The sequence below is a fragment of the Chlamydomonas reinhardtii genome, chromosome 2 (genome assembly GCF_000002595.2).
Source record: "Chlamydomonas reinhardtii strain CC-503 cw92 mt+ chromosome 2, whole genome shotgun sequence".
NCBI lineage: Eukaryota > Viridiplantae > Chlorophyta > Chlorophyceae > Chlamydomonadales > Chlamydomonadaceae > Chlamydomonas > Chlamydomonas reinhardtii.
In genome coordinates, this window is record NC_057005.1 from 2542722 (window position 1) to 2569191 (window position 26470).

Below are 26470 nucleotides of genomic sequence, written 5' to 3' on the forward strand. Positions count from 1 at the left end.
GGCAAAATGCGCTGCCCCATCGCAGTATTGCGATTGAGCGATTCAACTGTAGATCTATTGTTGTGTTTTTAATGTGAGGACAATACCCACATAATTTTCATCTACAAATTCTGCTTCTGGTCCAGTTCAACCAAGCAGCTTCACATTTGCTGCATTCGCTTCGCATTTCACCCCCGACCTTACGCTTAATCGCACATCCTTGAACTCGGAGGAGATCTGCTAGCACTAGACGCCATGCTGAGGAAGCAGATTGGTGGATCTGGCCAGCAGCGGGCGGGCCTCCGACGGGTGAACCAAGGACCTGCGCGTCGGCGGTTGGCACCCTGCCGCGTGGCGGCCCCCGTGCAAACCTCGTCCTCCGTCGCCACATTCAATGGCTTCGTGGACTACATTCACGGACTCCAGAAGAACATTCTGAGCACTGCTGAGGTGCGCAAGGATGACTGCCGTGCACCTCGTAGGGGGAGCGCTGCACGTGCACCGACGGGTGCGCGCCAGGGTTCGAGAAAGATGCAGTGCACCGGCACTACCATGCGCTACCTTGTCCCGGCACTACCATGCGCTGAAGCATGTACGTCACGTACCCTTGTGCAAGCATGTAACATTCTTCTTGCACAAGTGGACTTCAGGATCTGGAGAACGGCGAGCGGAAGTTTGTTGTTGACCGCTGGGAGCGCGACGCCAGCAACCCCAACGCCGGTACGGGCGGGCTTGAAAGTTGCACTGTTAGTATGGGGCCAAAGGCGGCAGCTTTCGAACACGTTATCAGGGTGGGCCACAATAGGTGCAGTGCGCTGCATCGAACACATTAACACGCATTCGGCTTCGCACCACCCATCGCAGGGTATGGCATTACGTGCGTGCTTGAGGACGGGAAGGTGCTGGAGAAGGCCGCAGCCAATATCTCAGTGGTGCGCGGGACGCTGTCGGCGCAGCGCGCAGTGGCCATGAGCTCCCGCGGCCGCAGCAGCATCGACCCCAAGGGCGGGCAGCCCTACGCCGCGGCCGCCATGAGCCTAGTGTTCCACAGCGCGCACCCGCTCATCCCCACGCTGCGCGCAGACGTGCGGTTGTTCCAGGTGGGTTGGGGCATCAAAGCACGCGTGCCGCCGGCGCTAGGCAGGGCCGCCCCTTGTGTACATCGCCTGCTTACAATATGGGCCGAGGGCCAGGCCCTAGCTAGCCCTTTGGCGCGCTTCAGCTGCGTTGCGGTAGAAACGAAAGTCCGGAACGACCACCGTTGCCTACGTGTCGTTTCCGAAAGCCGTGCACCTGAGCGCTTGAGTACCGTTTGTTTGTTACAGGTGGGCGATGAGGCGTGGTACGGCGGTGGCTGTGACCTGACGCCCAACTACCTAGACGTGGAGGACTCGCAGTCCTTCCACCGCTACTGGTGAGATTATGCGTGGCCAAGGAGTCTGGGTTTTGTGGGTGCTAGCTGCAACTTATGCGAGTGGCGCATGCGCATGATTGGGGACTTGTGATTTTTCACTGTGCTGAAAAATGTATTGGCACACGGCGGCTTCGGCGCTGCAGGAAGGACGTGTGCGGCAAGTACAAGCCGGGCCTGTACACCGAGCTCAAGGAGTGGTGCGACAGGTGTGTTCGGCGGTGTTCAGCAGGGATTGTGTGCTCCAGCCAACACCCCACATGACACCGGTACTGCGCGTCGGCCTCCTTCACTGCATGCGCCCGCAAGGCGGTCTCTACCGTATGCTCTAAGCCCGGCCATGCTCCCCCAATGCCCTCAGGTACTTCTACATCCCGGCCCGCAAAGAGCACCGTGGCATTGGCGGCCTGTTCTTTGATGACATGGCCACTGCGGAGGCGGGCTGCGATGTGGAGGCGTTTGTGCGGGAAGTGGGAGATGGCATCCTGCCCTGCTGGCTGCCCATCGTGGCGCGGCACCGTGGCCAGCCCTTCACGGAGCAGCAGCGGCAATGGCAGCTGCTGCGCCGCGGTCGCTACATCGGTGAGTTGCCTTGGCACGTAAACCCGTTGTGTGACCACTACCACTTCGCCATGTACTCCTGTGTCAGTTACTGTTGTTGGCCTATGCACCTTTGTGAAGTGGCCACTCGCGCTCTGCCCTGTGGTTCCTGGCCGCAATGCATCGCAGCGCCAGCAGACGGCCCGTCTGCCCACCCGTTTGACGCACCTGCCCCCTTGCCCCTGCCGCCTCGGACCCCCGGCCCATCCAGAGTTCAACCTGCTGTACGACCGCGGCATCAAGTTCGGTCTGGACGGCGGCCGCATCGAGAGCATCATGGTGTCGGCGCCGCCGCTGATCGCGTGGAAGTACAACGTGGTGCCACAGCCGGGCAGCCCCGAGGAGGAGATGCTGAAGGTGCTTCAGCAGCCCCGCGAGTGGGCCTGAGCCTTGCAAACGCAACGCTTGTCTTGTGCGCGGAGTGTTGAGGCGGACGGGGTTTGATTGTTTGCTGTACGGTTTGTTGGTCTGGGGATTGGGGGAGAGGTGTGAGTGGCGCAAGCAGAATGCTGTCGTGTTGTCTGTGACCCTGCGCCGCCGGCAGGAAGGAAGACGTTTGGTTGCCTTTGGCAGGAGGCCTTGGCATTGTGCGTTGCGTGTTGTATGGTATCCAAATAGAGTCGGGTCCAACTTCAAAGCCATAGGACGGCCAGGGTTGTGACTGCGGTACGCACGCCTGCTACGAGCAGGGCGTGCAAAAGACGGCAATATTGTAACGACTGGATGAGCGCTATACTGCCCTCGAAACCGCCACCCTACGGCCTTAGCCTCGTTCTTTCATTTGACGTGCACGTCATGAGCAATCGCTAACGCTAGTCACAGCCCGCAGTCCTGATCACCTCCACCAATTAACTGGGCAGATCAGCGCAAGCCAGCTTTGGTGCTGAAGGGCGACCATAAGTTATTAGTACCCTTGGTGCCACATCAATACCGTACATCCCGGAATCCTTTGCACTCGTGGTCAGTGCAAGGCCTCTGTATCCCCCATCTATGCACCTTACAGCACACAATGGTGCTTCCCTGTGCGCCATGTCCGAACACATCATGCGCAGTAACCCCCCCCCTCATGCTTGGCGCCCCACCCCTGGGACACAAACTGTTGACAAGCTCATGTACGTGCAGCAACATGACAAGATGCTGCTGCAGGCGTCCTGACCCTAAACTCCGTACGGTGTCCACCAGCATAGGGGCTTCAATTCTGCCAGTCTGCTGCCGTGGGCTGCCCCGTGTTGCCGCCCCCAGCCTTGCGGGAATCCTTTACTTCCTGTACAGACCTGTCACGGGCGCAGTGTGGGCAAGCAATTACAGTCAGCAACATGCCAGCTGGCTTGAGTATAAAGCAAAGGCAGTGGCTTGAGCACCCTACTCACTTGTATGCAGCTTTCCCAACCGCGCTCGTCTCGAACTGTTGTTGCCGTGCCGCGGCCTGCGCTCCGCGGGTGGTGGGGAGGTTTCAGGGGCTTGGTGTTCTACCACTTCCCTCGAGTGCACACGCAATGCAAAGTACTTCTCCCCTGGCCCGCCATACAACGCCCCGGCCCACAATAGTTGTGCACACGGGGTGCCCGTGGGGCGTCGTGCGGCGCTGCCCTACTGGCCCTTACCCGCTCAGCAGCTAGCACGCGCGCCTCGCGGTCACGCTCCGTCTCTGGACCACCCCCTCCGGATCGGGTGCCGCCGGTTGCTCCGCCTCTGGGAACCGAAGCAACCCACAGCGCGCGAGGAGGGTGACTGTCAGGGTGTTGCGTCGGTGGGGCGCCCGAGGCCCGAGAAACCCCGCCCAATGGTGCTTTGGGGGAGACATCGCATTACTTACGAAGACGCCGCATACTCACGAAGACGCTCCGCCCTCGCCCGCGCTTGGACTCACCCATTGAAGTTAGAATAGCCCTTGTCCGCCCCGCTGTCGCCGCAGCAGCAGTTTCCCATACTTCAGAATTATGTGTTGAAGAAGGCCAGGCTTCGCAGGAAGCGGAGCGGCTGGGGTTTAATCGCGCAACCGGATTGAAAAGCAGCAGGTGTAATTCAATAATATGGCTAGATGGGCATCAGATTAAAAGAGAATACTGCCATTTGCTTGCACCCCGCAAACTCCCTGACAGGGTCGGCGATTGTGTGTCCAGCCAGCCCCTGACAGCCCCTTACATCGACGATGCTCTCCCGCTCTCCCGCCTTCCCTTGCACGCCCGCCAGCTCGTGCCACCGTCGGCCCAACCGCTGCCATTGCGACCAATTCATGAAAGGGCCCATCGCCGGCCTGCACTTTGGTATAATGCGGCGTTCTGTTGATGCTGGTTGATGACGCCAGCGACCGACGCCCCCGCTCGCGTCAGACGGCGTCCGGGTTGGGTCGCAGCATACTCGCATTCTTCACGTCACTTTGCTCACGCAATCAGGGTGAAGCACGGGCTGCAGGGTCACCTTTTGAGCAGGGCCTGCCTGCCGGGTTAGTGCCGCACTGGTCCAGCTCGGTGCAAGCTGGGTGATAATTATATGTCAGTATTGTTTAGATGCTGTATAATTATGTGAGCAGGCGTTGGGCTCTAAAGCTCGACAGCAGCGCAGTACGGATGGGCCTCGAAGGACTCAGGGCCAAAGTCCCCCGGAAAGCTGAGGCTTTGTTATTTTCCACATAATACTATACTAGCGACGCTCAAGACACGTACAATTACAGGACGCAAGCGTTGCTGCAAGAGGAACTCGCCAAACCAACTCGGCTTGCTAAACTATAGCGCACGACCTCCCTATATTTCAGCGGCTTGGCAGCATGCCGCAGACGCCTCCACGTTCTGGGGGGTGAGTTTGAGACTGCGAGTGAAACTTCGATGGGTTCAGGACCCCCGCTGCTCTTTGCCCTTACTCTCGCTGCTGTTTCGACTCGCAGGTACCGCTCCGGAAAGCAGAGCTATGTAGACGAGTCTTTATTTGGAGGTAGCAAGCGGACTGGCGCTGCTCAGGTGAGCTGGGAATTGGCTGCCGGTTCGCGTTTTCCGGTGGACACCAACCCAACATTATGTTGTCAGGGTGCTCGAGGGTGCACTGGCGCGCCGTGCCCTCGGGCCCTATCAAGCCGTCGCACCCGCGTGCCGAACCCGCGTCCCTATCGGCACTGACCGCAGGTTGAGACGCTGGACAGCTTGAAGCTGACTGCGCCTACGCGCACCATCAGCCCTAAGGACCGGGATGTGGTGACCCTAACGAAGGGCGACCTAACGCGCATGCTGAAAGCGTCGCCTATTATGACAGCTGAGGACGTGGGTGAGTGGCGTGGACGCGGTTAGGGTGGGCGGGCGCGACGGGCGCCTGCAATTAGGTTGAGTAGAGGCCAGCATGGATTGCCACATCACAAGGTTTGTCTGTAGCTGTGCAGCACCTTCATTAAGGTGCAGAGCAAGCACGCGCTCTGCCCCTGTCATGTCCAGCCTCCAAATGGCCCTCGCTTGCCTTATTACGGCCATTGCAGCGGCGGCCAAGCGTGAGGCGGAGGCCAAGCGGGAGCAGCTGCAGGCGGTTTCAAAGGCGCGTAAGGAGAAGATGCTGAAGCTGGAGGAGGAGGCTAAGAAGCAGGCGCCGCCCACCGAGACGGAGATCCTGCAGCGCCAGCTCAACGACGCCACCCGCTCGCGCGCCACGCACATGATGCTGGAGCAGAAGGACCCCGTCAAGCACATGAACCAAATGATGCTCTACTCCAAGTGCGTCACCATCCGCGACGCGCAAATTGAGGAGAAGAAGCAGATGCTGGCGGAAGAGGAGGAGGAGCAGCGGCGGTTGGACCTGATGATGGAGATTGAGCGCGTCAAGGCGCTGGAGCAGTACGAGGCGCGCGAACGGCAGCGCGTTGAGGAGCGGCGCAAGGGCGCGGCGGTGCTGTCAGAGCAGATCAAGGAGCGTGAGCGTGAGCGCATCCGGCAAGAGGAGCTGCGCGACCAAGAGCGCTTGCAGATGCTGAGGGAGATTGAGCGGCTCAAGGAGGAGGAGATGCAGGCACAGATTGAGAAGAAGATCCAGGCGAAGCAGCTCATGGAGGAGGTGGCGGCGGCGAACTCGGAGCAGATTAAGCGGAAAGAGGGCATGAAGGTCCGCGAAAAGGAGGAGGACCTGCGCATTGCGGACTACATCCTGCAGAAGGAGATGCGCGAGCAGGTGCGCTGATATTCAGTCGTGTGGTCAGAAGGTTGGGAGCATGATTGGTGGGTTGGAGCCGTGTCAAGGGAAGCACTAGTGTTGACGCAGATCACATGCGCTGTTCAGCGGTGTCCGTTTACATGAGCGCGACATCCTGACGTCTGCTGTGTCATTCCTGCCCGCTACCACCACCTACAGTCGCTGGCTGCCGAGAAGGAGCGCATCGCCAAGGAGAAGGAGATGGAGACGGCGCGCCTGCGCGCCATGCAGGAGCGCGCGGCAGACAAGCAGTCGGAGCTGGACGAGCTGCGCGCGCGGCGGTACCAGGAGGCGAAGGAGCGCGAGTGGCGGCAGAAGGAGCGCGCGTACGCGGAGCGGCAAGCGTCCATGCAGCAGGAGCTAGCGAATGCGCGCACGGCACAGCAGGCCTCTAAGCTGAAGCAGAAGGCGGAGATGGCGCGGCTGGAGCACGACGAGTTCATGCGCGTGCTGGACGTGAACCGCGCTAAGGAGTACGATGAGCTGCAGCAGGTGTGTGCGCTTGCGTGTGTGGGATATGAGGGCTGGGGTGGGGGAATTGCGGGGGTTGTTGTTTCCGGTCCCAGATTACCCGAGGCCCTGAAAGAAGTGGGGCCGAGGAGGGCGGAGAGGGTGGGCATGCGGGCCCTCTAAATATGCCAATACACGCCTGCAGTCCGCCCCCCCCCCTTGCACGGGTGGCGTAGGCCTTGCATATGACGTGGCTGCATAGCTTGGCTCCCCCTGTATCCTCACCGGATGCTAGCGCTGACGTCAAGTTCATCCTTGTTGCCCCGTGCGCAGACCGTGAACGCAATGACGTTGAACTCCAAGTACAAGGAGGAGCTGCTCGCACAGATCCAGGCCAACGAGGAGCGCCGCAAGCGTGAGCGGTCGCACTACCTGGAGGAGGGCGCTCGGCTACGCGAGGCGGCAGAGAAGGAGCGGCAACTGCTGCTGCAGATTAAGGATCGGAAACTCGGGGAGCTGGAGTCGGCAGGCGTGCCCGGCAAATACCGCGCGGAGCTGGAGAAGATGAAGATTAGGAGCTGAGCTGTCCGCTGAGCCCATTTCGGTGTGATTACAGTGTGTGTGAGTCTGTTGTTGGTGTAGGGCTAGGACTTTCTGGACACAACTAAGCGGTGAGCACGGGGGTCTTGGTGGCCTGCTCTAATAGGTGCGGGTAGTTAAGTCCCAGGCGGCTGTAGCTGAACAAAAGCATATAGATGAGACATAACTTTCACCAAGCGTAGGCAGGATGCTTAGGTAGACAATAGAGTGATTGCTGCGCCGCTGTGTATGACGAAGGCTTGTGTGCTGTAGCCGTGAAGGAGGTGGGGCGGGCTGGGCTGCAGTCGGTGCTATTCCTAGTGTACCTGATGCAGCATTGAGACGTTTTGCGTGCGCCGCCGACAAGGCTTGGCATTCCATATTGCTCCGTGCGCCGCCCTCACTAGTCCTTGTGGCATCGCACACCCCAGTGGCGAAGCCAGGCAAGCAGGGGCAAGCCGCCCCTCTCTCAGTCTCTCTTCTGGAACTGCAAGCTCCTGCAGCGACCGCGCAGCACCCGGGGATAGCTTTCCAACAAAACAGCTGGCAATGCTTGAGGTGACAACTGAGCGAGCCGGCCAGGGGTGTCGGAGAGCGGGGAATGTGCTTGATGCGATGCGGATGCCACGGCCCCGAACGGGAGTGTCGGGACGTGCCGCCCCGAGCCGCTTGCGCCCGGCCCGCTGATTTGCTGTTTACTATTCATTTCTGAACTGCAAAGTTGCTTTCCTAGTAGTAATTACTACTTGCAGCAAAATTAGGTCACACGCACAAGCGCCGCCCAAACATGCCAACGCGTGCAAACCGCAAGTGTCCCAGTCGAGTCTCTTTATATAATGTGTCTGTGCTTCGTTCACGCAAATCAGGACACGTCGTTTCTATAATGGGTCTTCTATAACTGGTTTCTGAAAAATTCCGTGCTTGATTTCGCCGTTTTTGACACGCAAGGGAGCTTGCACGATGTGCGTAGCAATGCATTGAGCTGCGTCAGCACGTGCGCATTGGCGAAATGCGGAGGGGCAGCCGGCCAGAGCGGCGGGAGGGGGGTGCCGACCTGCGTGGAGACCACGTGCGTGACAACCCCACCCTGCTGTTGGGAGCCTACGAGGAGAAGGCCCTGGCGCTGCTGGATGACCGCGAGCGGTATTTGGACACCCGGGCATGCGTCTTGCCGGCACCAGGTGAGCAACGCGGCAGTACCATAATCGGTTCCAAGCGCCGCGGCTGGAGACGATGCATTCACCGTACGCAGCTAAACCACTTCACCGGCAACAACGCAGACAAATTCTTCCAGTCAGCGGCGTGGTCGCTACCGGAGATTGTCCCCCAACGGACCGCGCTGAACGAGGCAAAGGAGGTGAGCAGCGGGGTTGTCTCAGCCAGTCAGCTGGACCCTGAAGGTGACCCGTAGTATTATGATACAGTGGGTAGTTTTACAGCCGCCCATTCTTACTGGGTTTTTTGAGTTATGGGCTGTCCTCCTGGACTTAATGTGTCAATACCATGCCCAAGGACCCTGCCGGGTCAGCTATGGATTCCGACGCATGTTGGCCACCCAGGGTATCGGGGACACGCGCAGGGCGTCCGTAACAAAACGGCCATGGTGGACCTCAATAACCAAACACTGAGCCGCGGACTATGCACTGTCCACGCCTGCAAACTTGGATGCCCATACCCTAGCTATTGGATGACCTGGACAACACGGACTGGGACAAGTACGCAACCACAGCCAACTATGCGGAGTACGTTCGGCGCGACTTACGTAAATTGTACGGCGTGGAGCTGGCCACTGTGGCGTGGGCCAAGATGTACGAGATGATTGTCCGCAACGACCTGCTGCCGCGGCAGAGCCCCGCGCTGGGGCCAGCCAGGAGGGAAGGCGGCAGCGGTGGCAGGGTTGGCGAGCGGCCGTGCGTGACGGTGCACCTCTGCGAAGCTCCAGGCGGCTTTGTGGCAGCCACCAACCACTTCCTGCGCACGCACCGCCAGGAGTGGGGCTGGGCCTGGGACTGGCTGGCGGTGTCATTGAACCCCTACTACAGCGGAAATGACCAAGTGAGCGCGGCCGGCAATCTTGGCTGGATGTGATTGTTTTCGCTGTGCCCACCGCAGGGTCCGTCTTCCTGTCCACCTCGTCATGTGTCGCTTGCTCCGCAAACTTGCTGCCCAACCCTCTGCCGCCGCGCTGTGCAGTTCGCCATGGTGGATGATGACGCCTTCATGCGCGCCACACTCAACCACTGGTGCTTCGGCGCCGACGACTCGGGCGACATCCGCCGCCCGCACAACATCCGGGCCGTGTGGGCGGAGGTGCGGCGGCGCTGCGCGGCAGCGGGCGTGCCGGGCGCCATGCTGGTGACCGCGGATGGCGCCATCGACACATCCATGGTCCCGGCCGCGCAGGAGTTGGTGAATGCCAGCCTGCACTTCACCGAGATCGTGGCGGCGCTGGGCATGCTGGCGCCCGGCGGCGCGCTGGTGTGGAAGGGCTTCACGCTGTTCGAGCACACCTCGCTGTGCACGCTGCATCTGGTGGGCTGCTTGTTCGAGTCGGTGTCGGTGTGCAAGCCCTGCACCAGCAAGGTGCGTCGTGGCTTTGATGGCTCTTGAGGGTTATATTCCCGAGACCAACGAAATGGCCAAGCCCAACGGCAGGGGCGCCGGTTGGTTTGTCAAGTACGCATGCAATGGGGCGCATTGGGCAGGTGCAATGCGCGCCTGAGGGGGCCCGGCGCTGTAGCTTGTGGGGGCTGTAAATTCCAGCCCAAAATAAACCAAACCAGGGGGGCGAATCGATTGGCAAATACTTCGGCACTGGGCGGGGAGGTTGAGCGTGTCTGACACGTGCGATGTGTGCCAGAGGGGGCCCGGCGCGTGCGTGTGAGAATAGGTCCCATGCTGGCGTACACCGTGAGGCGTGCCGAGTGCCCTGTGCAAGCCTCCCCAACATGCCCCTCCCTGCAGCCCTGTAACAGCGAGGTGTATGTGGTGGGTCGCGGCTTCCGCGGCGTGTCAGAGGAGGTGCTGGAGCTGCTGTTGGCCAAGTGCGGCGAGGACGTGTTCGCCAGCGGGTGAGCCTCCTGCCGGGCTCGCTTGGAAGGATCTAGATGTAGGAATGTGCGGCTAGCATCTCCCGCGCGAGATAGGGTGCAAGCGCCAAAGGAATCCTGGGTAAGCTGACATGTTTCCGTACCCAATGTGTAGGGGTCAGCCAAGTATCTCTGCGCGCTGGCAATCCTGCCCATATGCTGCTCTTGTGCTGCTGTGTCGGCTGCAGGGCCATGCTGCCGCAGGAGCTGTTGCCGCAAGGCTTGGTGGAGTCGGCGCTGGAGGCCACAAGCCACTTCGCCTCGTGCACCGCGGAGGCGATTCGGGATGCGCTGGACAAGGCGGGACTGCCGCCCAACGGGCCCACCTCCACAGCCATCCGCCGAGCCAAGGTGCGACGCTGGAGTGATTGCTCGGGCACATGTTGTGTCTCCCTGTGGCGTCTCCCTAGTTGCTGTTGTAACCTATGCTTACAATGACACAACCCGCGTATTCCCAACGACAGGAGCAATTCGCCGCGGAATGGTTTGCTCGCATGCGCCTGCACCGGCTGGAGCGGCGCTTCTTCGTGGCACCACATGAGGCCATTGACGGCACCAACAACAGCACCAGCAATGTGCTGGGCCGCCGCCGTGAGCTGCTGGGGACCCTCCAGGAGCGGCAGGAACAGTATCGCCGCCGCCGCAACGACCTGGGGCTTGACGGCGGCGCCATGGCAACAGCCGCGGCGCTGGCGGGGCAGCTGGGCAGCAGCTATGGCAGCGTCTTTGGCGGCGGTGGCTGCGCTGGCAGCGGCGCTGGTGGCTTGGGTGGCCGGGTCGGTGTCATCAGCGGCAGTGTGGGCGCCTACCACAGCGGCGGCTTGGGGCGACTGGGGCTCGGTGGGCTGTACGGCGGGGGGGACAGTCTGGGCACAAGTCCAGCCGACAGCTACGGCGGACGGACCAACGGTTTGGGACTGGGGTTCTACGGTGGCGGCGGTGGCCTGGGCAGCAGTCCGCCAAGGCGCAGCCTGGGATGCGGGCTTCCCGCCTGCGGCGAGGCGGAAGATGATGACGGGTTAGACGACGATGCAGCTGTTAGCATTGACGGCGCCGCGCTCGGCCCGGGGTTGGGCTTCATCGCTGCGCCCGATGAGGACTGCAGCGATGCGCCAACACCCAGACACGCAGGCCTGGGTAGCGGTGCTGCAGCAGCGCCGCCAGGTGCCTCCGGCATGCAGGTGTCGGACACCATTGCCAAGCTCATGGCGAAGATGGGGTACACCGAGGGGACGGGCCTGGGCCGTCATGGCCAGGGCATTGCAGCAGCAGTGCCGGCGGTCAGCAATGCCGGGCGTATGGGCCTGGGTGCATCCGCAGGCGGCTATGGCGTGCTCGGCGCGGCAGACACCGCTACAGCAGGTCTGGGCGTAGCCAGCAGGAGCGGACGGATAGGCAGCAGCGACGTCAACGGCGTGGGGGCCCTGGGCCTGGGCTGGCGGGGTGAAGCGATAAGCAGTGGCGAGGAAGGGCAGTCCGACGGCAGCGGAGGTACTGGCGATGCTCCTGCCCGCGCTTGGCAGCTTGCGCCCGACGCCCATGCGTTGGAGAACCACTTGCCTCTCACCCGGGGCGAGGTGGCGGCGTGGGCAGCAAGCACTGCTGCCGCCGCGACAGCCGTGTCGGCGGCGCAGCAGTCGGGCTGCAGCTCCACAGCAACCAGCAGCAGCAGCGCTTGGGGCGGCGCCAGTCTGGGTCGCCAAGCGCCACCCGCCAAACTGACCAAGTCCAAGTTTATCATCGACGATCATGTTCTGGTAGCGCTGAGGCGGGTGCGGGAGACGTACAGCGCGGCAGCCATTGCGGCCGCAGCAGGGCCAGAAGCACCGTCAGCATCCCTGGCAAGCCCCGCTGCAAATTCAATGCCAGCAGCAGCAGCAGCACCGGCTCAAACAACGCTGGATGCCAACGGGTCAGGTGCCAGCCCCCAGTCATCTGCTGCCGGACCGCCGGCTGCGGTCCCTCTGTCAGCGTCACCGGAAACGCAGCATCAGGCTGCTCCGGCCCCGCCGCAGCAAGGCCTGCCGTCAGGGTTGCCAAGCAAGAAGCTCTGCCGGCACGTGGGACCCTGGTGTGTGGCACCCAGGCGGCGGGGCGCCGGTGGGGCCGGCCGGAGCTACTGGAAGCTGGCATCCCTGGATGCAGCCCTACTCTTGTGCCGCCATGCAGCTGCTGCGGCAGCTGCTGAGGCCGGCTCTGAGTCGCGCGCGTTGGACTTGTCACTCCACAGCGCGGGTGCTAGCGACTACCTGCTGCGGTATGCAAGCGATAGCAATGGCAGCAGCGGCGCCGGCAGCGGCGCTGACGGCTTTAATAACGGCGGTCGCCCGCCAGCCACGGCCCGTAGAGCGTCCAGTGACGGGCGCACCAGTGGAAGCAGTGCCAGCGACGGTGATATAAGTCTCGGAGACAGCGAGGGCCGAAGTGACGGCAGTGACGTCGAGGGCGGCAAGCAAACCCGCACCAAGCCGCTGGGCGGCACACCTCAGGGCGCTCAGCCTGCCTCTGATGGCACCAACGGGCTCTTCGCGGACGCTGCAGCAGCAGGAGGAGCAGCTGCCAAGGACTGCGCCTTGCCCTGGAACTGTGCCATGCTGGCCACGCCAGCTGCCCAGGCCTTATTGAGCCAGTTACCCGCGGAGCACAGGGGCCGGGTGAGCCTTCAATCGCTGTCAACGTCCGGCGGCGACACGGCTATGCCAACGGCGGACCCGCTCTCCCTTTTCACGCCGGACTCCGTCCGCAACCTGGTTCAGCAATTGAATGGACACAGCCCCGGATCAGCTGATTCTGCCGGCGACAGCATCGCCGCTGCGGCTTCCGGGCGCATCGGCGATGATGCCAGCAGCACGCACAGTGACAGCGGCGGCGGCGTGCACCTGGTGCTGGGTGACCTCAGTGGCCTGCGCCGGACGCAGTGTGGCTCGCCAGCCTCCTCTCAAGGGCTCATGGAGGGCGAGTTTGACACGCTGTACCGGAGGCGGCTGCTGTGGGAAGCGGCGACCGCGCTGGGCGTGCTGCGGCCGGGCGGCTGTGCTGTGCTGCGGCTGGGTGACTGCCTGACCATGTTCACCGCCAGCGTGCTGTACCTGCTGCACCGCAGCTTCACGCGGCTTGCCATCGTCAAACCCTTCGCTTCCTGCGCCTGCTCGCCTGAGGTGAGGCGGCAAGCCTTGGTTTTGCGTCATGTTGTCGGCATGTGATTGTTTTGATCGTCTGTGCATTCGTTGTTGCGTCCTCACATGCATTCTCTCATGCCTACCTGCGCAGAGGTTTGTGGTCGGCATCGGCCGCATTGACGACGGTGGCGTGGCAGCGGCGCAGATGCTGGCCGGCCTAGAGGCGGTCATCGTGGTCGAGGCGCCGGCGGCACAGCTGCCGGTTGCCGTGCCTTGCAACTCGCCACAGCCGCCAGCCGCGAGCGGCGCTTCGTCGCCGCGTGAGCTGCTGCTGCAGGGCGCCTGCACTGCAGCAGCAGGGGATGCTGGGCCCTGCAGCGGTTACTGCTCTCCGCCAGGAGCGGGCTCGTCAGCGGCCCCGGCTGTGCCGTTGCAGCCGTGGCCGCAGCCTTGGGGGCTTCTCCATGTTCACATCCGTGTTGCCGCGGACGGCAGCTGTGCGCTGGCGTGCGCCTACCAGGAAGCCACCAGCACCCCCGCTGGCAGCCGGAACACCTCGCCTGCACACACATGCACGCCTGGCTGCGGTGACGCGCAGTGCGGCAGGGGCGGCCAGGTGCACCCCATGGCGATCACAGGCGTGGCGCCGCTGACCGTGTGCGTGGCAGGGGACTTCTACGTGTACCTAGCCGCCCGCACGCAAGACCTGGCGCGACGGCAGATTCAGGCCTGCGAGGCGGCTCTCGGTGCCACCAGTCCAACCTCCTCGGCGCCATCGCGATCTGGAGTACTTGCAGCAGCCAGTCCAAGTGCCCCAGGCGCTGCAGGCGCCCCGACCGCTGAGGATGGCAAGGGAAGCCTGGAGGAGGAGCGGTATGATGAGCTGGTGCGGCTGGCGGAGGCGGCGCTTGCTAGTGCGCGTAAGGCTGCTCAGCAAGACCAGCGCGACCAAGGTGGGTGCTGTTAAAGCCCCAGGTTGCATAAAACGTCAGGTCGCGTGTCGTTTCGCGCACCTCGCATCACCAACATATCTGACCGTGTCTTTCCTTTCCGCCGCAGCGTGCATGGGACCGGGAGTCGGGAGCGATCTGGACCAAGCGCTACGCCGCAACTATGGTGGCATGTTTGTGCGGAGCGGCGGAGGCGACGGAGGCAGCACTCCGGCAGGGGTGGGAGTTGCAGCAGGGGAGATAGGGCGCGGGAAAAGGAGCAGCGGCACTGCCGCCTTCGAGGTGGATTCCGCGCCCACAGGGGCTGGTTTCGTGCGGGAGGGAGCCGTGCCGCGTGCCTTGGAGCCGCTGCCTGTGCCGGAGCTACGGCCACACCTGCTGGCTGGGCAGGCCGCAACCGATGCAGCAGCTATTGCCAAGGCGCCTGCGGTGATGTGGCCAGACGCGTTCGGGGTGTGCGGCGGGCTGGGCCCTGCCCGGATCGCGTTAGCAGCGGGGCCGCCTCCTTCAGGTGTAGGGTGGAGCCATGTGCGGGGCGGAGCAGGGGGCCGCGCAGGCACAGATGGACAGCGGGGCGGTGGCGCAGGCCCTACAGCCGCCACCTCTACAGGACCGGTGTCTGGGGCCGCTCAGGGCCGTTCGGTGCACCAGCACTCCGCCAGCGGCGGGTACAACGGTGGCGGCGGCGCCGGCGGGGCTGGCGCACGCGTCCGTGAGGGGCACGGCGGCGGTAAGCAGCCCAGCACCTCCCGCGCAAGCCGTGACGGCTCCTGGCGACAGAGCTGGTATGGCGGCGGCAGCCCGCCGTCCGCCGCTTTCACACCCACTGGCTCCGGCGCCAACACGCCTTTTGGGACCAGCCCTTACAGCAAGAGCAGCTACTTCGGCCGCAGCCCTCCCGCAACGGGCATGTATGGCCGCAGCCCGCCGCCGCACTGCGGCTCCTGGCAGCCAGGCGCAGGACAGGGCAAGGCAAAGTTCGGTGGTGGCTGCGGCAATGGGCGCGAGCTTAGCAGCAGCTTTGATCGACAAGCCGGCGAGGCAGATGCGGCGGAGGCTGGCGTGGGAGCTCGCGGCGGGCGACAAGGCTTTGGGGGGCGCAGGGATGGCCCGTCGCCTGGGCAGCCCAGCGCCGCAGCAGAGGCACGCCAGTTGTCGGGTGGGAGCTGGCGGGCACGTGCCGGAGCTATTGCCCCCACTGGGCCGGATGAGGAAGGTTGGGAACGTGTGGGAGGACGTCGCCAGCGCGTCCAAGCGGCGTAGACCTATTCGCCCGCAGCCCTGCCATTATTTATGCAGGTCTGCTCGGCTTCAGTACATGGTTGTGTGCGTGTCTTGAGTTGTGCCAATAGCGTGTCCCCTAGCGTGCTTGCACATCCGCGTTAAATCCTGCTTATTCTTTTGCAACGCATCATCTGTGACCAAGGGCCTTACGCCATGGGACTGAGGTCAGTTGATGATGGACCTTGGACAGTGTGTCATTGGAGTTGGAGTGAGGCGGGTGTGCGATGGGACAGTGTTTAGGCAGGTTGGTGGAGTCCCGTTGGGTTCAGCTGATGCCCAGACCCCAGCAGATGGCAAACAGTTTGCAACGGCAGGGCAGGCGTGCGCGGCTGGTCGAAAGCCGGAGTGAGGCGGTGTGTGTAGAGGAATGCGGAGAAGCTAGAGAGTAGCTTGAGGTTTGGAGGGGTCTTTCTGAGATTCGCAGAAGACATTTTAGGGCGTTTCGGGCCCAAGGCAAGGGTGACTCAGGAAACTCTATCTACGGCCGTTTCCTGCTGGCACCATGGGGGCACACCAAGATAGGGCAGCCTTCTACTAGGGGAGTCATTCCGTGGGTGGGTGAGCGTGATGAGCGTGAGAGAGGGCGCTGGGGTTTGGCGTGGGGATGGGCCACGTTTTGCCATGGAGCCATAGAGCCGGTGCTTTTTCAGCAACGAGGGTCTGTTGCCCCCGCACGCTGTAACAGGGGCACATCCCGTGCGGCGGAATATTTTGCTGTGCCGGAGCCGAAACGTGGGCTGGGGGCAACAGCAACCTCACCCAGCATGCTGTGACAGCGGCACATGCGGTGCGGCGGAATATTTTGCTGTGCCGGAGCCGAAACGTGGGCTGGGGGCAACAGCAACCTCACCCAGCATGCTGTGACAGCGGCACATGCGGTGCGCCACTCCCCTGGCCTGACACGAACCGTGCATAGGTCGGGGGCGGAGCCCCCGGAAAAATTTTGGGGATGAAAGATGCGGCGGCAGCGGGTTTCTGAAAATCAAAGATGCCCTTTTCCGGAAATCTGTCACTGGCGCCGCACCTGCCTTCTTAAAATACGAGCACTGAGTACGTCTGCCTACTAATATCCGCCGAATACACTGGCTTTACGTGTAAGCACCGAAGCTAGACAAGGCGACAAGGCCTGCCATCGTGCCTAATGCTCTTGCTCCTGGCCCTAACTGTCTGACAGCAGTATCGTGCACACAAAGGTGCACACTCAGGGATGGCAATTTAATGTTCCAACCGTCCTGCCAACCCAGCTCTTCCAACTCACGAGCCACGGACCGAGCCAGGGCTCTCACATTACTTCACGGTGTGCTAAGTACCGACCGCTCCAGGCCCCTTGCCTCATTAAGCGGCCAAAAACGAAAACAGGGTGCGTGCCGGAACGTAACGTGGTGGGCTTGTAGCCTACACAGACCCCAGTGCACTTGTTCAATGGACACACCTAATAGTTAACGTGTGTGAGTCACTGCCGATCAGCACATGTGTGAGTGCACCGCCGAGGCCGCCTTCAGGCCATTACCTTCACTACAGCGCTCCCAAATGAAATCTGCAGCATCTCGTTGCGCTGGCGCTGGCACGTTTGCGGCAGCCGGAGCCGTACACGTCTCGCCCTGCTCTCATCCCGACCGGCTCCCATCCACTTTCAAGCAAGGCCAAACAAATCAAAACTTCTAAAAGGCGTTCTCGCCGCGACTCTATCACAAGCAGGGCGTGCAGGCAACCAAGGATGCGGATTACAATTGAAGGGACAGCCCGACAAGCGGGGGCACGCCGCACCCACGCCGCGAAGGGCCATCTGCGACCCAGAGAAACAAGACCCGCCCTCTGGTTGTTGTGTGGCGGGTGTTGTGTGGCGTCCTTGTGGGGCTATCACCGTCTCGCTAGGTCTCGCCACGTCTCACTAGGTTTTGCTGTGCCCTTAAACGTTGCGTCCATGCCACACGCGGCTAGCTTTAGGCAGGCGTTGCGGCGCACCGCAGTAAACATGACCAGAATTTAACGTCTCACAGCAGGCATGATTGGCATGATCACGTATCACCCTTGCTCTGCGGCGCGCTCCCGCTTCCCGCTTCCGGCCGTGACGTCTGCCGCGCGGTGTTGCCAGTCGGCTCCGAGTCCATGGGCGAGTTGAGATAGTACTTGACAGCGATGTTTTCCCGCGCCTGCAGGGCCAGAATGGGCACATGCACGTTGAGGAAGAGCATCCCCGAGGGAGGAGTTGCAATCGTACCCTGACCTGATAGACTGTTCCCGGTAAAGCACCGGTCATAAGGGTGACCGGCTTAGCCGTGCAATCACACAACAGGCAATACGTGCTGCCGCATACATGGCCTGCCGCGCATGGAGTGGTGACGACCCATTATCTTAAATAGCACTTCGCCGCATCCGCTGCTTCCACCGCATCCACCTGGGTTGCGCACGACGGAACGAAGGGCGCCACGCGCTTGCTCTCATCCGTTGTCCGCGCGGTGTTAAACTCCTCCCGGTGTGCCTCATAGGGCGTGTTCACGTTGATGAAGCGCTGCAGGAACGAGAGGGTAACTTGCCCGCATACGCATTGCCACAAGCCCCAGAGCACCTCTGTCTAGACTGCTATGCACGACGCACCTCTGTCCCAGCGCGAGCCGCCTGTTCTTTCGCTTCATGCGGGTTTGCAGGGACGAAGGGCGGGATCTTCTGTGTGGCTTGCTCCCGTTTGGGGGGAGGCGGCGTGAAGTTGGTTTTGGGGCTAGACCGTGGCTCGGCCACGAGCTTCCGGCCTGTGGCCTTGCGCTCCGCCCGAATGAGTGCTATCAGGTCGCCCTCGCTCATGTCCTTCAGCCCTGGAAATCGACGTGCGAGCAGCGAACGCCGGAACTGCGGGGTGGCAGCCAAGCACACGGCGTGGGGTTGGGCTCCGACTTGTCCAAGCTCCAGCTTGCCAGGCGCGGCGCGGCCCAGATTTACGCGATGCAAAGCATTTTACAGGCATCCTCAGAGTCCGCAGAGCGGGCGCGGGCGCGCGAGCCCAGGCCAGTGCCCATCCTTAGAAACCTGCCATAGCTCCATCGTGTCCTCACCAGCGCTATATCTTCTGATGTAATGTCATCCAGGTTATCGCGGCCGCTGGTTGATGCCATAGTCGCAATATGCAAACTGACAATCTCAGTTTCACCGCATCAACGTAAGTATTAATTTGTTGTACAATGGCAGTGGAAACAACATAATACACCGTGGGGTCCTGGTGTTTGAGGCCAGACTGTGGGGATGCAGGATGCGGGTTGCCGACCGGCATCCATAGTACTCGACTCCTCCACACAACCGCAAGGGCGGGACATGAGCCCGCCTGGCTGCTTTCACCCCATACACAGCGCACAGCCCGACAGCTGTGCAACGCTGCTCACAGCAGTGCTAGCAGCAATTGCACCAATGCGGGTCTCAGCGTGTCTCAGCGCCAGGCCTCCGACGCAACGCAGTATGCGCGCAAGCCATGTCCCCAGGTTCTGCTGACTAGGCTAACACACAGAGAAACTCACACACCAGCTCACTATGTTACATACAGGTCTCGCTAGCCTGCGCTAGCCTGAGGGACGGCGACGGAGGGGTGGGTGCTGACGTTGTCTGCCGCATGGCCTGATCAGAGGGGCTCTTCAACCTTCTGTTCGAGCAGCAACCTCTCCATTGCCCCACCGCCCCCATCGACCCCTGTTCCTGTCGCCCCGTCTCGGCCCATCACACCCCTAGCATTCGACCTTAGGAAGCCAGGCCTCCACATATCAACTCTGTCAGATAATCTTGACGTGTGTGTGCGTGGGTACATGGGAGGCGTCGCGGGTGCGCGATGGGGGGGGGGGGGGGAGTGCGTGTCGGGTGAGCTGGGCTCCGATGGGCACGAGACAAGCCCCCAACACCAAGAGTCCGCTTCCCGCTGAAGCACGCATCATATCTTTAAGCTGCTCCAAATAGCACATCATTCGAGGACCAAGGTTGCGACAAACATCTTTCGTTGACCACGAGTCTTAGAAACTGCATGTACGTTGCAACTTCCATATTGTGTTACTGATAACACATCTCGAAAGTCTAGTCAAGCAGAAACGGAGTTGGGCCGAGGGCCCATCGAATAGCGAGAATCGAATAGCGAGCCGACCCCACAATGGCCAAGGCAACTACAATTAAGGATGCCATAAGGATTTTTGAGGAGAGAAAGAGCGTTGTCGCAACAGAGGCGGAGAAGGTTCGTGGCGCGGTGCACTGCGGGCTCACTTCCGTCAGGAGGAAGCGGAGCCGTGATAATACCGCATACACGTAACGCCTATAATGCAGGTGGAGCTCCATGGCATGATTCCGCCCATTGAGAAGATGGATGCTACCTTGTCGACCCTGAAAGCGTGCAAGTAGGTGCTGCGCGGGGACAGGGGCCGACTGCTGTACCGAGGAAGAGCCTTTGCGGCGGCTGGGGTGTGGCAGCGTAGAGGGGGCCACGCTTTAGGTGAAGGGCACGGGTGAAGGGGTTGGGTGCGTGTCGGAACACGCGGGGCCAGTCTGTGCTCGCCTGCAGCGCCAAGTGCAGCTGTTAAGGGCGGAGGTTGCATGCCCGAGCTTAAAGAGAAAAGGGGAGTGGTCATAATGCGAAAGAACTGGGCTTGACATTCGGCCAACGGCGACAAAGTTGTTGACAAGGCGGGTGGGGGTATTGCGGCATGACATGCCCCATGCTAGAGCCATCCAACTGAAACGCAGAGCGACCTCATTACCCACGCAAAAACAGGCACCTGGCACTATCAACCAACAACATTGAGAAGATCAGCAGCTTGTCTGGCATGGAGAACCTCCGCATCCTGTCGCTGGGGCGAAACCTCATCAAAAAGATTGAAAATTTGGACGCCGTGGCGGACACGCTGGAGGAGCTGTGGATCTCCTACAACCAGATTGCCAGCTTGGTAAGACATCGGCAACGAACAATACGCAGGGGTGGCGGCTGTGCTAAAAGGGTTGCATGGGAAGGCACTGGCGTTGGCATGGTAACGCGGCGGCGGGACGCAGTGCCGTAACAAGCCTCACTCTCTCCTTGTGCCTGTGCCTGCAGTCGGGCATCGAGAAGCTGGTGAACCTGCGGGTGCTGTACATGTCCAACAACAAGATCACCAACTGGGGTGAGATCGACAAGCTGGCGGCGCTGGATAAGCTGGAGGACCTGCTCCTGGCGGGCAACCCGCTGTACAACGACTACAAGGAGAACAACGCCACCAGCGAGTACCGGATAGAGGTGAAGAGCCGGGCGTTGATTGCGCTGTGATAAATAGCTCAGGTGATGCATGAGCTGCGTATGCAGTATGCGGGTAGCTCTGTGCGAGCTTTTGGTGGCGGTCAACGTGAGCGCGCCAATATATCCTGTGCCAAGACTGATACAGTAGTGCACGCGCGTCTCTTTCCGTGCTGACATGCGCACCTTTTACTTACGTTTTATGTTTGGGCTCGCCCTGGCCACAGGTGGTGAAGCGCCTTCCCAACCTCAAAAAGCTGGACGGCATGCCCGTGGACGTGGACGAGCGGGAGCAGGCCAACGTGGCCCGCGGAGGATAGCACCGCTAGCTTTGGGCATTATGGGGGGAGACGTTCAAGGGTCGCGTAGGGTTTTGTAAGTCATCGAAGTGCAGAGGAATGCGCATGTTTTGCCTGCATGGCTGCGTCTCCTGGGAGTGTGGTGCGAGCACACACGGTGCAACGCAGGGCTGCACCAATGAGTGGACGTCTCAAAGGTTGAGGTTCGGTTGCCATAGGTGGATTCCCAGGAAGGGCGATGAAGAGGTTGCAGCTCCAGAGGGATTGGTTGCTCACCAGTGACCGATGCAAGGCGGGGCGCAATAGACAGTGGATGTAGGTGACCATTGGGAGACGGATCAGAGTGGCCGCGGTGGATGCAGACGGGTAGAGGGGTGCACTTGCAGTCGGAGTTGTGCGTGTCACACGGACCACGCCACCTATAGGAGCATGTCAAGTACAACAAGCACCAGCGGCGGCACAGTCACGGCTGTTGTAGACACGCACGCTGGACGGCCTCCCAAGGGCAATTTGGAAGGCTGTTGGGGCCTTGGGGGCATTATTTCAGGGTTTCTTGACCTGGGTGCGGGGCACCCTTGCTTGGTCGGGGTGTCCCGCCTTTGTAATGTCGCAATCATTATTTCAGGGGTTGCAACGCACGTGCTGTGATGTAGCCCAGAAATCCAACATGCGGTCTCCCGATAACTCTTATGAATGCGGATGTTACAGAGGGGACAGTCCCAGCACCCGAAGACGCCGAGCCATCACATGCTATCAGGGCCCAACATGACTCCACCAACCCCAACTCTTATGCCCTGATGGATGCTGTAGCTGATAGAGGTTACATGTGGGACGACAGCCGTGGACTAAGCCAGGGCCTCAAAAACGTACGAGACACGCACGCTCACCCGAGGAGAGATCCCCGAATGCTGTAGCTCAGGGTTGCACAGTACACGTCCCCTCTTCCAAAAATGCAAGTTCGCGGAGTCTTGCAGTCACGCCATGCAGTGTACGATGCAAATTTATACGCAAGTCTTTGCCGTTTTCATTAAAGCTATGATGCATGGAAGTGCCTTGCAGCTGCCGTTACAGCTTCAGGCTCGCGTGTCGCAACCCATGTATGCATGGTACGGCATCCCACAGACACGGTTCCGCCCCCACGCCCCCATCCCCTGCTCACCTGCTGTTTCCCCCCCTGCACAACACATTCCCCAACGTACTACACTTTGAGAGAAGCATACTGGTACGTTTGCTCAGTTTACAGGGCGTAAATGCCGCCGTCGAAGAGCGCCCCCTTGCCTTGCACTCAGCTGCACCTGCTCATTGCTAGCCTGCGGCCTTCACAACGGCCACCTACCAGTGCCTCCAGTCAAGGAGTTCCCCTGCCTCAGGCTCATTCCTCAAAATTTGTGCTCCATGGCACGTGGTGGGGTCGCCTCTTTCAAGCCACCCGTATAATCGCACAGCCAGGGCATGCCTACCACAAACTGCAGACCTGCGAACCTGTCGTAACACTAGGTGCTATGCGGTGTTGTTGAGGGCTGCCACCGCGTAACCGTATTCATCAGCCTACCTATGCTTGGCTTGTCATCCCGAGCGTCATCCGCCGTCCAAACTCGTCATCGTCATGTGCCTATTACATGTCAGTCAGCAGTTTCCGCCAGTTGGCATGCAGGTCGCCGCCACGCACAATCCACGGAGCATGCGCACCCAGCGTTTGTTGTAGTCACTAAGTCACTATTACTGGACCAATGGCTCACGCCCGTACGCCCACGCACCCTACTTCAACGCCTGAAAGCACCACACGCTAGCGCGTTACTCCCACTCAATTGTGCCCGGGGGCTTGGAAGTGATGTCGTAGACAACGCGGTTTACGGAGCGGACCTTGTTGCAGATGCGGTTGGACACGTCGCGCAGGAAAGCGGGCGTGAAGCTGTACCAGTCGGCGGTCATGCCATCGCCCGAGGTCACCGCGCGCAGCGCCACCACGTGCGCGTGCGAGCGCTGGTCGCCCTGCACGCCCACCGACTTGATGGGCAGGAACACGGCGAACGCCTGCCAGATCTCGTCGTAAAGGCCGTACTCGCGAATGGTGTTGATGAAGATCTCGTCCACCTCACGCAGCGTGTCCAGCTTGCCGTCCTCCGTCACGTCACCAATCACGCGCACCGCCAGGCCGGGGCCGGGGAAGGGGTGGCGCTTGATGAACTGATCGGGCACGCCCAGCAGGCGGCCGATGGCGCGCACCTCGTCCTTGAACAGCTCCCGGAACGGCTCCACCAGCTCAAACTGCAGGTCCTTGGGCAGACCGCCCACGTTGTGGTGCGACTTGATGGTGTGGCTGTGCTTCTGGCCGCTGCCGGGGGGCGGGCAAGACTCGATCACGTCAGGGTACCTGCGCCGCACGGTGCGGGAGTGAGGAGGCAGGTGAGGCAGCAGCGAGATACAGCAATGGCACCAGGCTCGTACATCCTCAGTGCCGAACAGCCACAGCCAGCATGGGTACTTCCGTGCTTGTGACAGCCAGCATGTTCTACACCTGGGCGCTTTCCCGCCAACCGGCGAGCTCACCGCCAGGCCAATGGTTCCCCGCCGAGTCGTTGAGCCTGCAACCCGCGCCCTCGTCGCATGTGCACTTGCCACCCCGTAGAACGTGGCAACTCCACTGCTCAACCCCAGGACGACGTGCCAAGTCTCGTCTGGTCATCCGCCTGCAAACCCGCCGGCCCGCTCCCCTTCCCCTTTCCCCCTCCCTCCCACTTTCGCCTTCCTCTCCCACCGTGCCTTCCCCCTCGCTTGATTTGGTTTTGTTTGGGCTGGTATTTACAACCCCCTCCCAGCCCACACACGCGACGTCGTAACCCGTTGGACTCACAAGGTGCCCTGCACCAGGTACTTGGGCTTGCGGCCCAGCGTCTTCTCCAGCTCGTTGGCATAGTTCTTGAACACCTCAATGAACTCCGCGCCAATGGCCTTGCGCTTAGCCTCGGGGTCCGACAGGCCGCGCAGGCGGTCCAGCATGGGCTTGGAGTGGTCCACGCACAGCACAGGCAGGTGCAGGTGGTTCTTGAACGTGTCCATCACGCGTTGTTGCTCCTACGGGACAGAAGGTGCAGGAGGCAGTGAGATGTGGTGGACGGAGGCGCTGTTGGATGTTGCCACTTCCGCCTTCACAAGTGTAACCCGGTTGCCTCACGCCGCGCGCTTCGCAAGCGCAACAAGGGTGCTACATACTAGCACGTGGGGGCCGGGGTGAGGGTGCCATCTAGATGCTATGCGATGAGCTGACTGTTTGCCCGCCCCTGCTGATGCCGCTGCCACCTTGCAAGCCTGTCTCTACATTTCTGCCCTCCCCCTATCCGGAGTACGCCGGCTTTCGGGCATACACATATTGCTGCTGCGCTTTCCGTGACAGCTTCGAACGCTGCTGATTGTGAACGTTGCGGTAGTCACAAGCCTAACAAACGCAGGCAATTTACTGCCCCCGTGTCTGCATGTCCTTGATTGCGCATTGCGCTGCGTTCATCTGCCGCTCCCCGTCTTCCATCCCTAATGTCCGCACGCCACTCACGTTGTAGCGCAGCAGGCCGTTGTCCACAAACACGCAGTGCAGGCGGTCACCCAGGACCTTGTGCACCAGCGTGGCGGCCACGGTGGAGTCCACGCCGCCTGACAGCGCGCAGATGACGTGGTCATCGGGGCCCACCTGAGGCAGAGCGGGCGCACCAAGGGTCAGGAATGGAGGCACATGCATGCTGCGCAAATGCACACGCAACGGAAGCTGAAGCCTGAAGTCGCCGCTACATGACATGATGCATAGCTTGCGTAGCTAACATCACCACAGGCACGCTTCTTTGGCGGCCAGCAGCGCCGGCCTGGGCTGCGTATGGACTGCCTGCACCGCCGTTCCATTAAACCGCACGAGCCCACCTGCGCCTTGATCTTGGCCATCTGCTCCTCCAGCACTTGGCCCATGTTCCAGTCAGCGGGCACCGCGGCGATGCCGATGAGAAAGTGCTTGATCATCTCCATGCCGTGCTCCGTGTGCATGACCTCGGGGTGGAACTGGAAGCCGTAGATGCGGCGCTCCGAGTTCTCAATGGCCACGATGGCGCCCTGTGCGTGGAAGGCAGTACAGCCGCGTCAGTCCTGGAATGCAAAATCGAACGGTGCAGGGATGGCGAGCAAGCTTTGTTTTGGAACTCGGTTCCTTACACTTGCAATGCTGTGCAGCACTTGCGGATGTGGGACCCCGTAGCAACACCGTCACAGCCAGCCGAGCCCCAGACGTACGCAGGTGTTACAGTATGTCAGCAGTAGATAGCTGGCACACAACACAGGTGCCGGCGGCGTGACAGTACACATGCTGCAACCCCGGACGCAACCCAGCCTCACTACGTGGACCCTTCCTGCCCTTATCAACTCCCGTAACTCCTCTCTCCACGCACCTGGTGGCTCTTGGCGACGGCAGTGAAGCCGGCGGGCAGCTTGACAGCCTCATCACCGTGGCTCATCCACACATTGACGGTGCTGCTGCTCAGGAAGTCAAACAGCTGGGACGAGGGAGCGATGTCCATGGGCATGCGGCCATACTCCCCACCGTGCACGGCGGGCTTGACCTCACCGCCAAGCAGGTGGGTAATCATCTGCATGCCGTAGCACACACCCAGCACGGGCACGTTCTTCTCGGCGCAGTACTCGAAGAAGCCATCGGGTACGCGGGGGGAGCCCTCAACGTGCACCGAGTTGGGGCCGCCGGAGAGGATGACCACGCGGGGGTTCACGCCCTTGATGCGGTCCTGCGGAAAACACGCGCAAGCTGACCAGTGAGTAACAATTCATCACCAAACAAGCCCATGTATGACACTAAGCATGTTTGGGCCTACCAGCGAAGCGTCGCCAGGGAACAGCACCGAGAACATGCTCAGCTCGCGCACGCGGCGCGTAATGAGCTGTGTGTACTGTGAGCCATAGTCCAGGATAAGGACCACAGCATGTTGATGAGCAGAAGCAACGGACATTTTGTGTCGGGATTCAGGCGCAGCCGACAAAGCCACTATTTGCTGCTGTCAAGCCGTTGACACAAGTACAAGTAGTTTCACAGTGTTGCACTAAAACCCCAAGGCTCTCAATTGAGTCGCCTTGAATGGCCAATTCCGCGTGACACGCCCTCGCGCCGTACCATGCGCCGGGGCGTGTTTGCGCGCGGCCGCACTCGCACGCTTCAGGACGGAGCTTGATATGCATTGCATATATTCGCTCAGTGAAATGTACTGACTCATCGAGAGCGCTCATGGAAACCGCGAGCGCATTCCCCTGAAACTGGCTCAT

General features: G+C 61.2%; 7 protein-coding genes across 7 annotated transcripts; 4 read left to right on the plus strand and 3 right to left on the minus strand.

Moving 5' to 3' along the window:
• The first annotated feature begins 85 nt into the window (after positions 1-85).
• CHLRE_02g092600v5 (uncharacterized protein) lies at positions 86-2718 on the plus strand. The gene is made up of 7 exons (XM_001701739.2): positions 86-429; positions 630-699; positions 844-1079; positions 1305-1393; positions 1537-1599; positions 1752-1972; positions 2202-2718. The coding sequence occupies exons 1-7, from the start codon at positions 235-237 to the stop codon at positions 2375-2377; spliced, it is 1050 nt and encodes a 349-aa protein (XP_001701791.1). The 5' UTR covers positions 86-234; the 3' UTR covers positions 2378-2718.
• A 2-nt stretch (positions 2719-2720) lies between these two features.
• CHLRE_02g092650v5 (uncharacterized protein) lies at positions 2721-4496 on the minus strand. Its single transcript, XM_001701934.2, has 4 exons — positions 3861-4496; positions 3595-3682; positions 3361-3416; positions 2721-3264 (listed from the first exon to the last, which is right to left on the minus strand). Exons 1-4 carry the CDS (start codon positions 3917-3919, stop codon positions 3183-3185), a joined length of 285 nt encoding a protein of 94 aa, XP_001701986.1. The 5' UTR covers positions 3920-4496; the 3' UTR covers positions 2721-3182.
• Positions 4497-4594: 98 nt separating this feature from the next.
• CHLRE_02g092700v5 (uncharacterized protein) lies at positions 4595-7828 on the plus strand. The gene is made up of 6 exons (XM_001701740.2): positions 4595-4786; positions 4875-4947; positions 5110-5248; positions 5454-6136; positions 6317-6649; positions 6941-7828. The coding sequence occupies exons 1-6, from the start codon at positions 4758-4760 to the stop codon at positions 7187-7189; spliced, it is 1506 nt and encodes a 501-aa protein (XP_001701792.1). The 5' UTR covers positions 4595-4757; the 3' UTR covers positions 7190-7828.
• Positions 7829-7896: 68 nt separating this feature from the next.
• CHLRE_02g092750v5 (uncharacterized protein) lies at positions 7897-16322 on the plus strand. The gene is made up of 9 exons (XM_001701741.2): positions 7897-8367; positions 8467-8543; positions 8867-9241; positions 9380-9769; positions 10151-10257; positions 10464-10626; positions 10740-13433; positions 13546-14347; positions 14454-16322. Exons 1-9 carry the CDS (start codon positions 8196-8198, stop codon positions 15605-15607), a joined length of 5934 nt encoding a protein of 1977 aa, XP_001701793.2. The 5' UTR covers positions 7897-8195; the 3' UTR covers positions 15608-16322.
• A 238-nt stretch (positions 16323-16560) lies between these two features.
• Positions 16561-18846, minus strand: CHLRE_02g092800v5 (uncharacterized protein). Its single transcript, XM_043059456.1, has 4 exons — positions 18679-18846; positions 18227-18475; positions 18027-18140; positions 16561-17781 (listed from the first exon to the last, which is right to left on the minus strand). Exons 1-4 carry the CDS (start codon positions 18736-18738, stop codon positions 17647-17649), a joined length of 558 nt encoding a protein of 185 aa, XP_042927090.1. The 5' UTR covers positions 18739-18846; the 3' UTR covers positions 16561-17646.
• A 670-nt stretch (positions 18847-19516) lies between these two features.
• Positions 19517-21777, plus strand: CHLRE_02g092850v5 (uncharacterized protein). The gene is made up of 5 exons (XM_001701742.2): positions 19517-19832; positions 19922-19992; positions 20367-20538; positions 20685-20864; positions 21089-21777. The coding sequence occupies exons 1-5, from the start codon at positions 19752-19754 to the stop codon at positions 21179-21181; spliced, it is 597 nt and encodes a 198-aa protein (XP_001701794.1). The 5' UTR covers positions 19517-19751; the 3' UTR covers positions 21182-21777.
• Positions 21778-21968: 191 nt separating this feature from the next.
• On the minus strand, positions 21969-26256 carry CHLRE_02g092900v5 (uncharacterized protein). The gene is made up of 6 exons (XM_001701936.2): positions 26026-26256; positions 25588-25938; positions 25070-25255; positions 24711-24845; positions 24015-24235; positions 21969-23534 (listed from the first exon to the last, which is right to left on the minus strand). Exons 1-6 carry the CDS (start codon positions 26158-26160, stop codon positions 22955-22957), a joined length of 1608 nt encoding a protein of 535 aa, XP_001701988.1. The 5' UTR covers positions 26161-26256; the 3' UTR covers positions 21969-22954.
• Between the last annotated feature and the right edge of the window lie 214 nt (positions 26257-26470).

Coding starts and splice junctions, on each gene's coding strand:
- CHLRE_02g092600v5 (XM_001701739.2), top strand. CDS start 235: ATGCTGAGGAAGCAGATTGGTGGATCTGGCCAGCAGCGGGCGGGCCTC. Junction 1,080..1,304: donor CAGACGTGCGGTTGTTCCAG/GTGGGTTGGGGC, acceptor TGTTTGTTACAG/GTGGGCGATGAGGCGTGGTA. Junction 1,973..2,201: donor GCGCCGCGGTCGCTACATCG/GTGAGTTGCCTT, acceptor CGGCCCATCCAG/AGTTCAACCTGCTGTACGAC.
- CHLRE_02g092650v5 (XM_001701934.2), bottom strand. CDS start 3,919: ATGGGAAACTGCTGCTGCGGCGACAGCGGGGCGGACAAGGGCTATTCT. Junction 3,417..3,594: donor GCGTGCTAGCTGCTGAGCGG/GTAAGGGCCAGT, acceptor CGCGGAGCGCAG/GCCGCGGCACGGCAACAACA. Junction 3,265..3,360: donor GTTGGGAAAGCTGCATACAA/GTGAGTAGGGTG, acceptor CGCCCGTGACAG/GTCTGTACAGGAAGTAAAGG.
- CHLRE_02g092700v5 (XM_001701740.2), top strand. CDS start 4,758: ATGCCGCAGACGCCTCCACGTTCTGGGGG. Junction 5,249..5,453: donor TATGACAGCTGAGGACGTGG/GTGAGTGGCGTG, acceptor CGGCCATTGCAG/CGGCGGCCAAGCGTGAGGCG. Junction 6,137..6,316: donor AGAAGGAGATGCGCGAGCAG/GTGCGCTGATAT, acceptor CACCACCTACAG/TCGCTGGCTGCCGAGAAGGA.
- CHLRE_02g092750v5 (XM_001701741.2), top strand. CDS start 8,196: ATGCGGAGGGGCAGCCGGCCAGAGCGGCGGGAGGGGGGTGCCGACCTG. Junction 9,242..9,379: donor ACTACAGCGGAAATGACCAA/GTGAGCGCGGCC, acceptor CGCGCTGTGCAG/TTCGCCATGGTGGATGATGA. Junction 13,434..13,545: donor CCTGCGCCTGCTCGCCTGAG/GTGAGGCGGCAA, acceptor CTACCTGCGCAG/AGGTTTGTGGTCGGCATCGG.
- CHLRE_02g092800v5 (XM_043059456.1), bottom strand. CDS start 18,738: ATGGCATCAACCAGCGGCCGCGATAACCTGGATGACATTACATCAGAA. Junction 18,141..18,226: donor CGGCTCGCGCTGGGACAGAG/GTGCGTCGTGCA, acceptor TCGTTCCTGCAG/CGCTTCATCAACGTGAACAC. Junction 17,782..18,026: donor TTCCGTCGTGCGCAACCCAG/GTGGATGCGGTG, acceptor CTGGCCCTGCAG/GCGCGGGAAAACATCGCTGT.
- CHLRE_02g092850v5 (XM_001701742.2), top strand. CDS start 19,752: ATGGCCAAGGCAACTACAATTAAGGATGCCATAAGGATTTTTGAGGAG. Junction 19,833..19,921: donor TCGCAACAGAGGCGGAGAAG/GTTCGTGGCGCG, acceptor CCTATAATGCAG/GTGGAGCTCCATGGCATGAT. Junction 19,993..20,366: donor TCGACCCTGAAAGCGTGCAA/GTAGGTGCTGCG, acceptor ACGCAAAAACAG/GCACCTGGCACTATCAACCA.
- CHLRE_02g092900v5 (XM_001701936.2), bottom strand. CDS start 26,160: ATGTCCGTTGCTTCTGCTCATCAACATGCTGTGGTCCTTATCCTGGAC. Junction 24,236..24,710: donor ACGGCCTGCTGCGCTACAAC/GTGAGTGGCGTG, acceptor TCTGTCCCGTAG/GAGCAACAACGCGTGATGGA. Junction 23,535..24,014: donor TACCTGGTGCAGGGCACCTT/GTGAGTCCAACG, acceptor CGTGCGGCGCAG/GTACCCTGACGTGATCGAGT.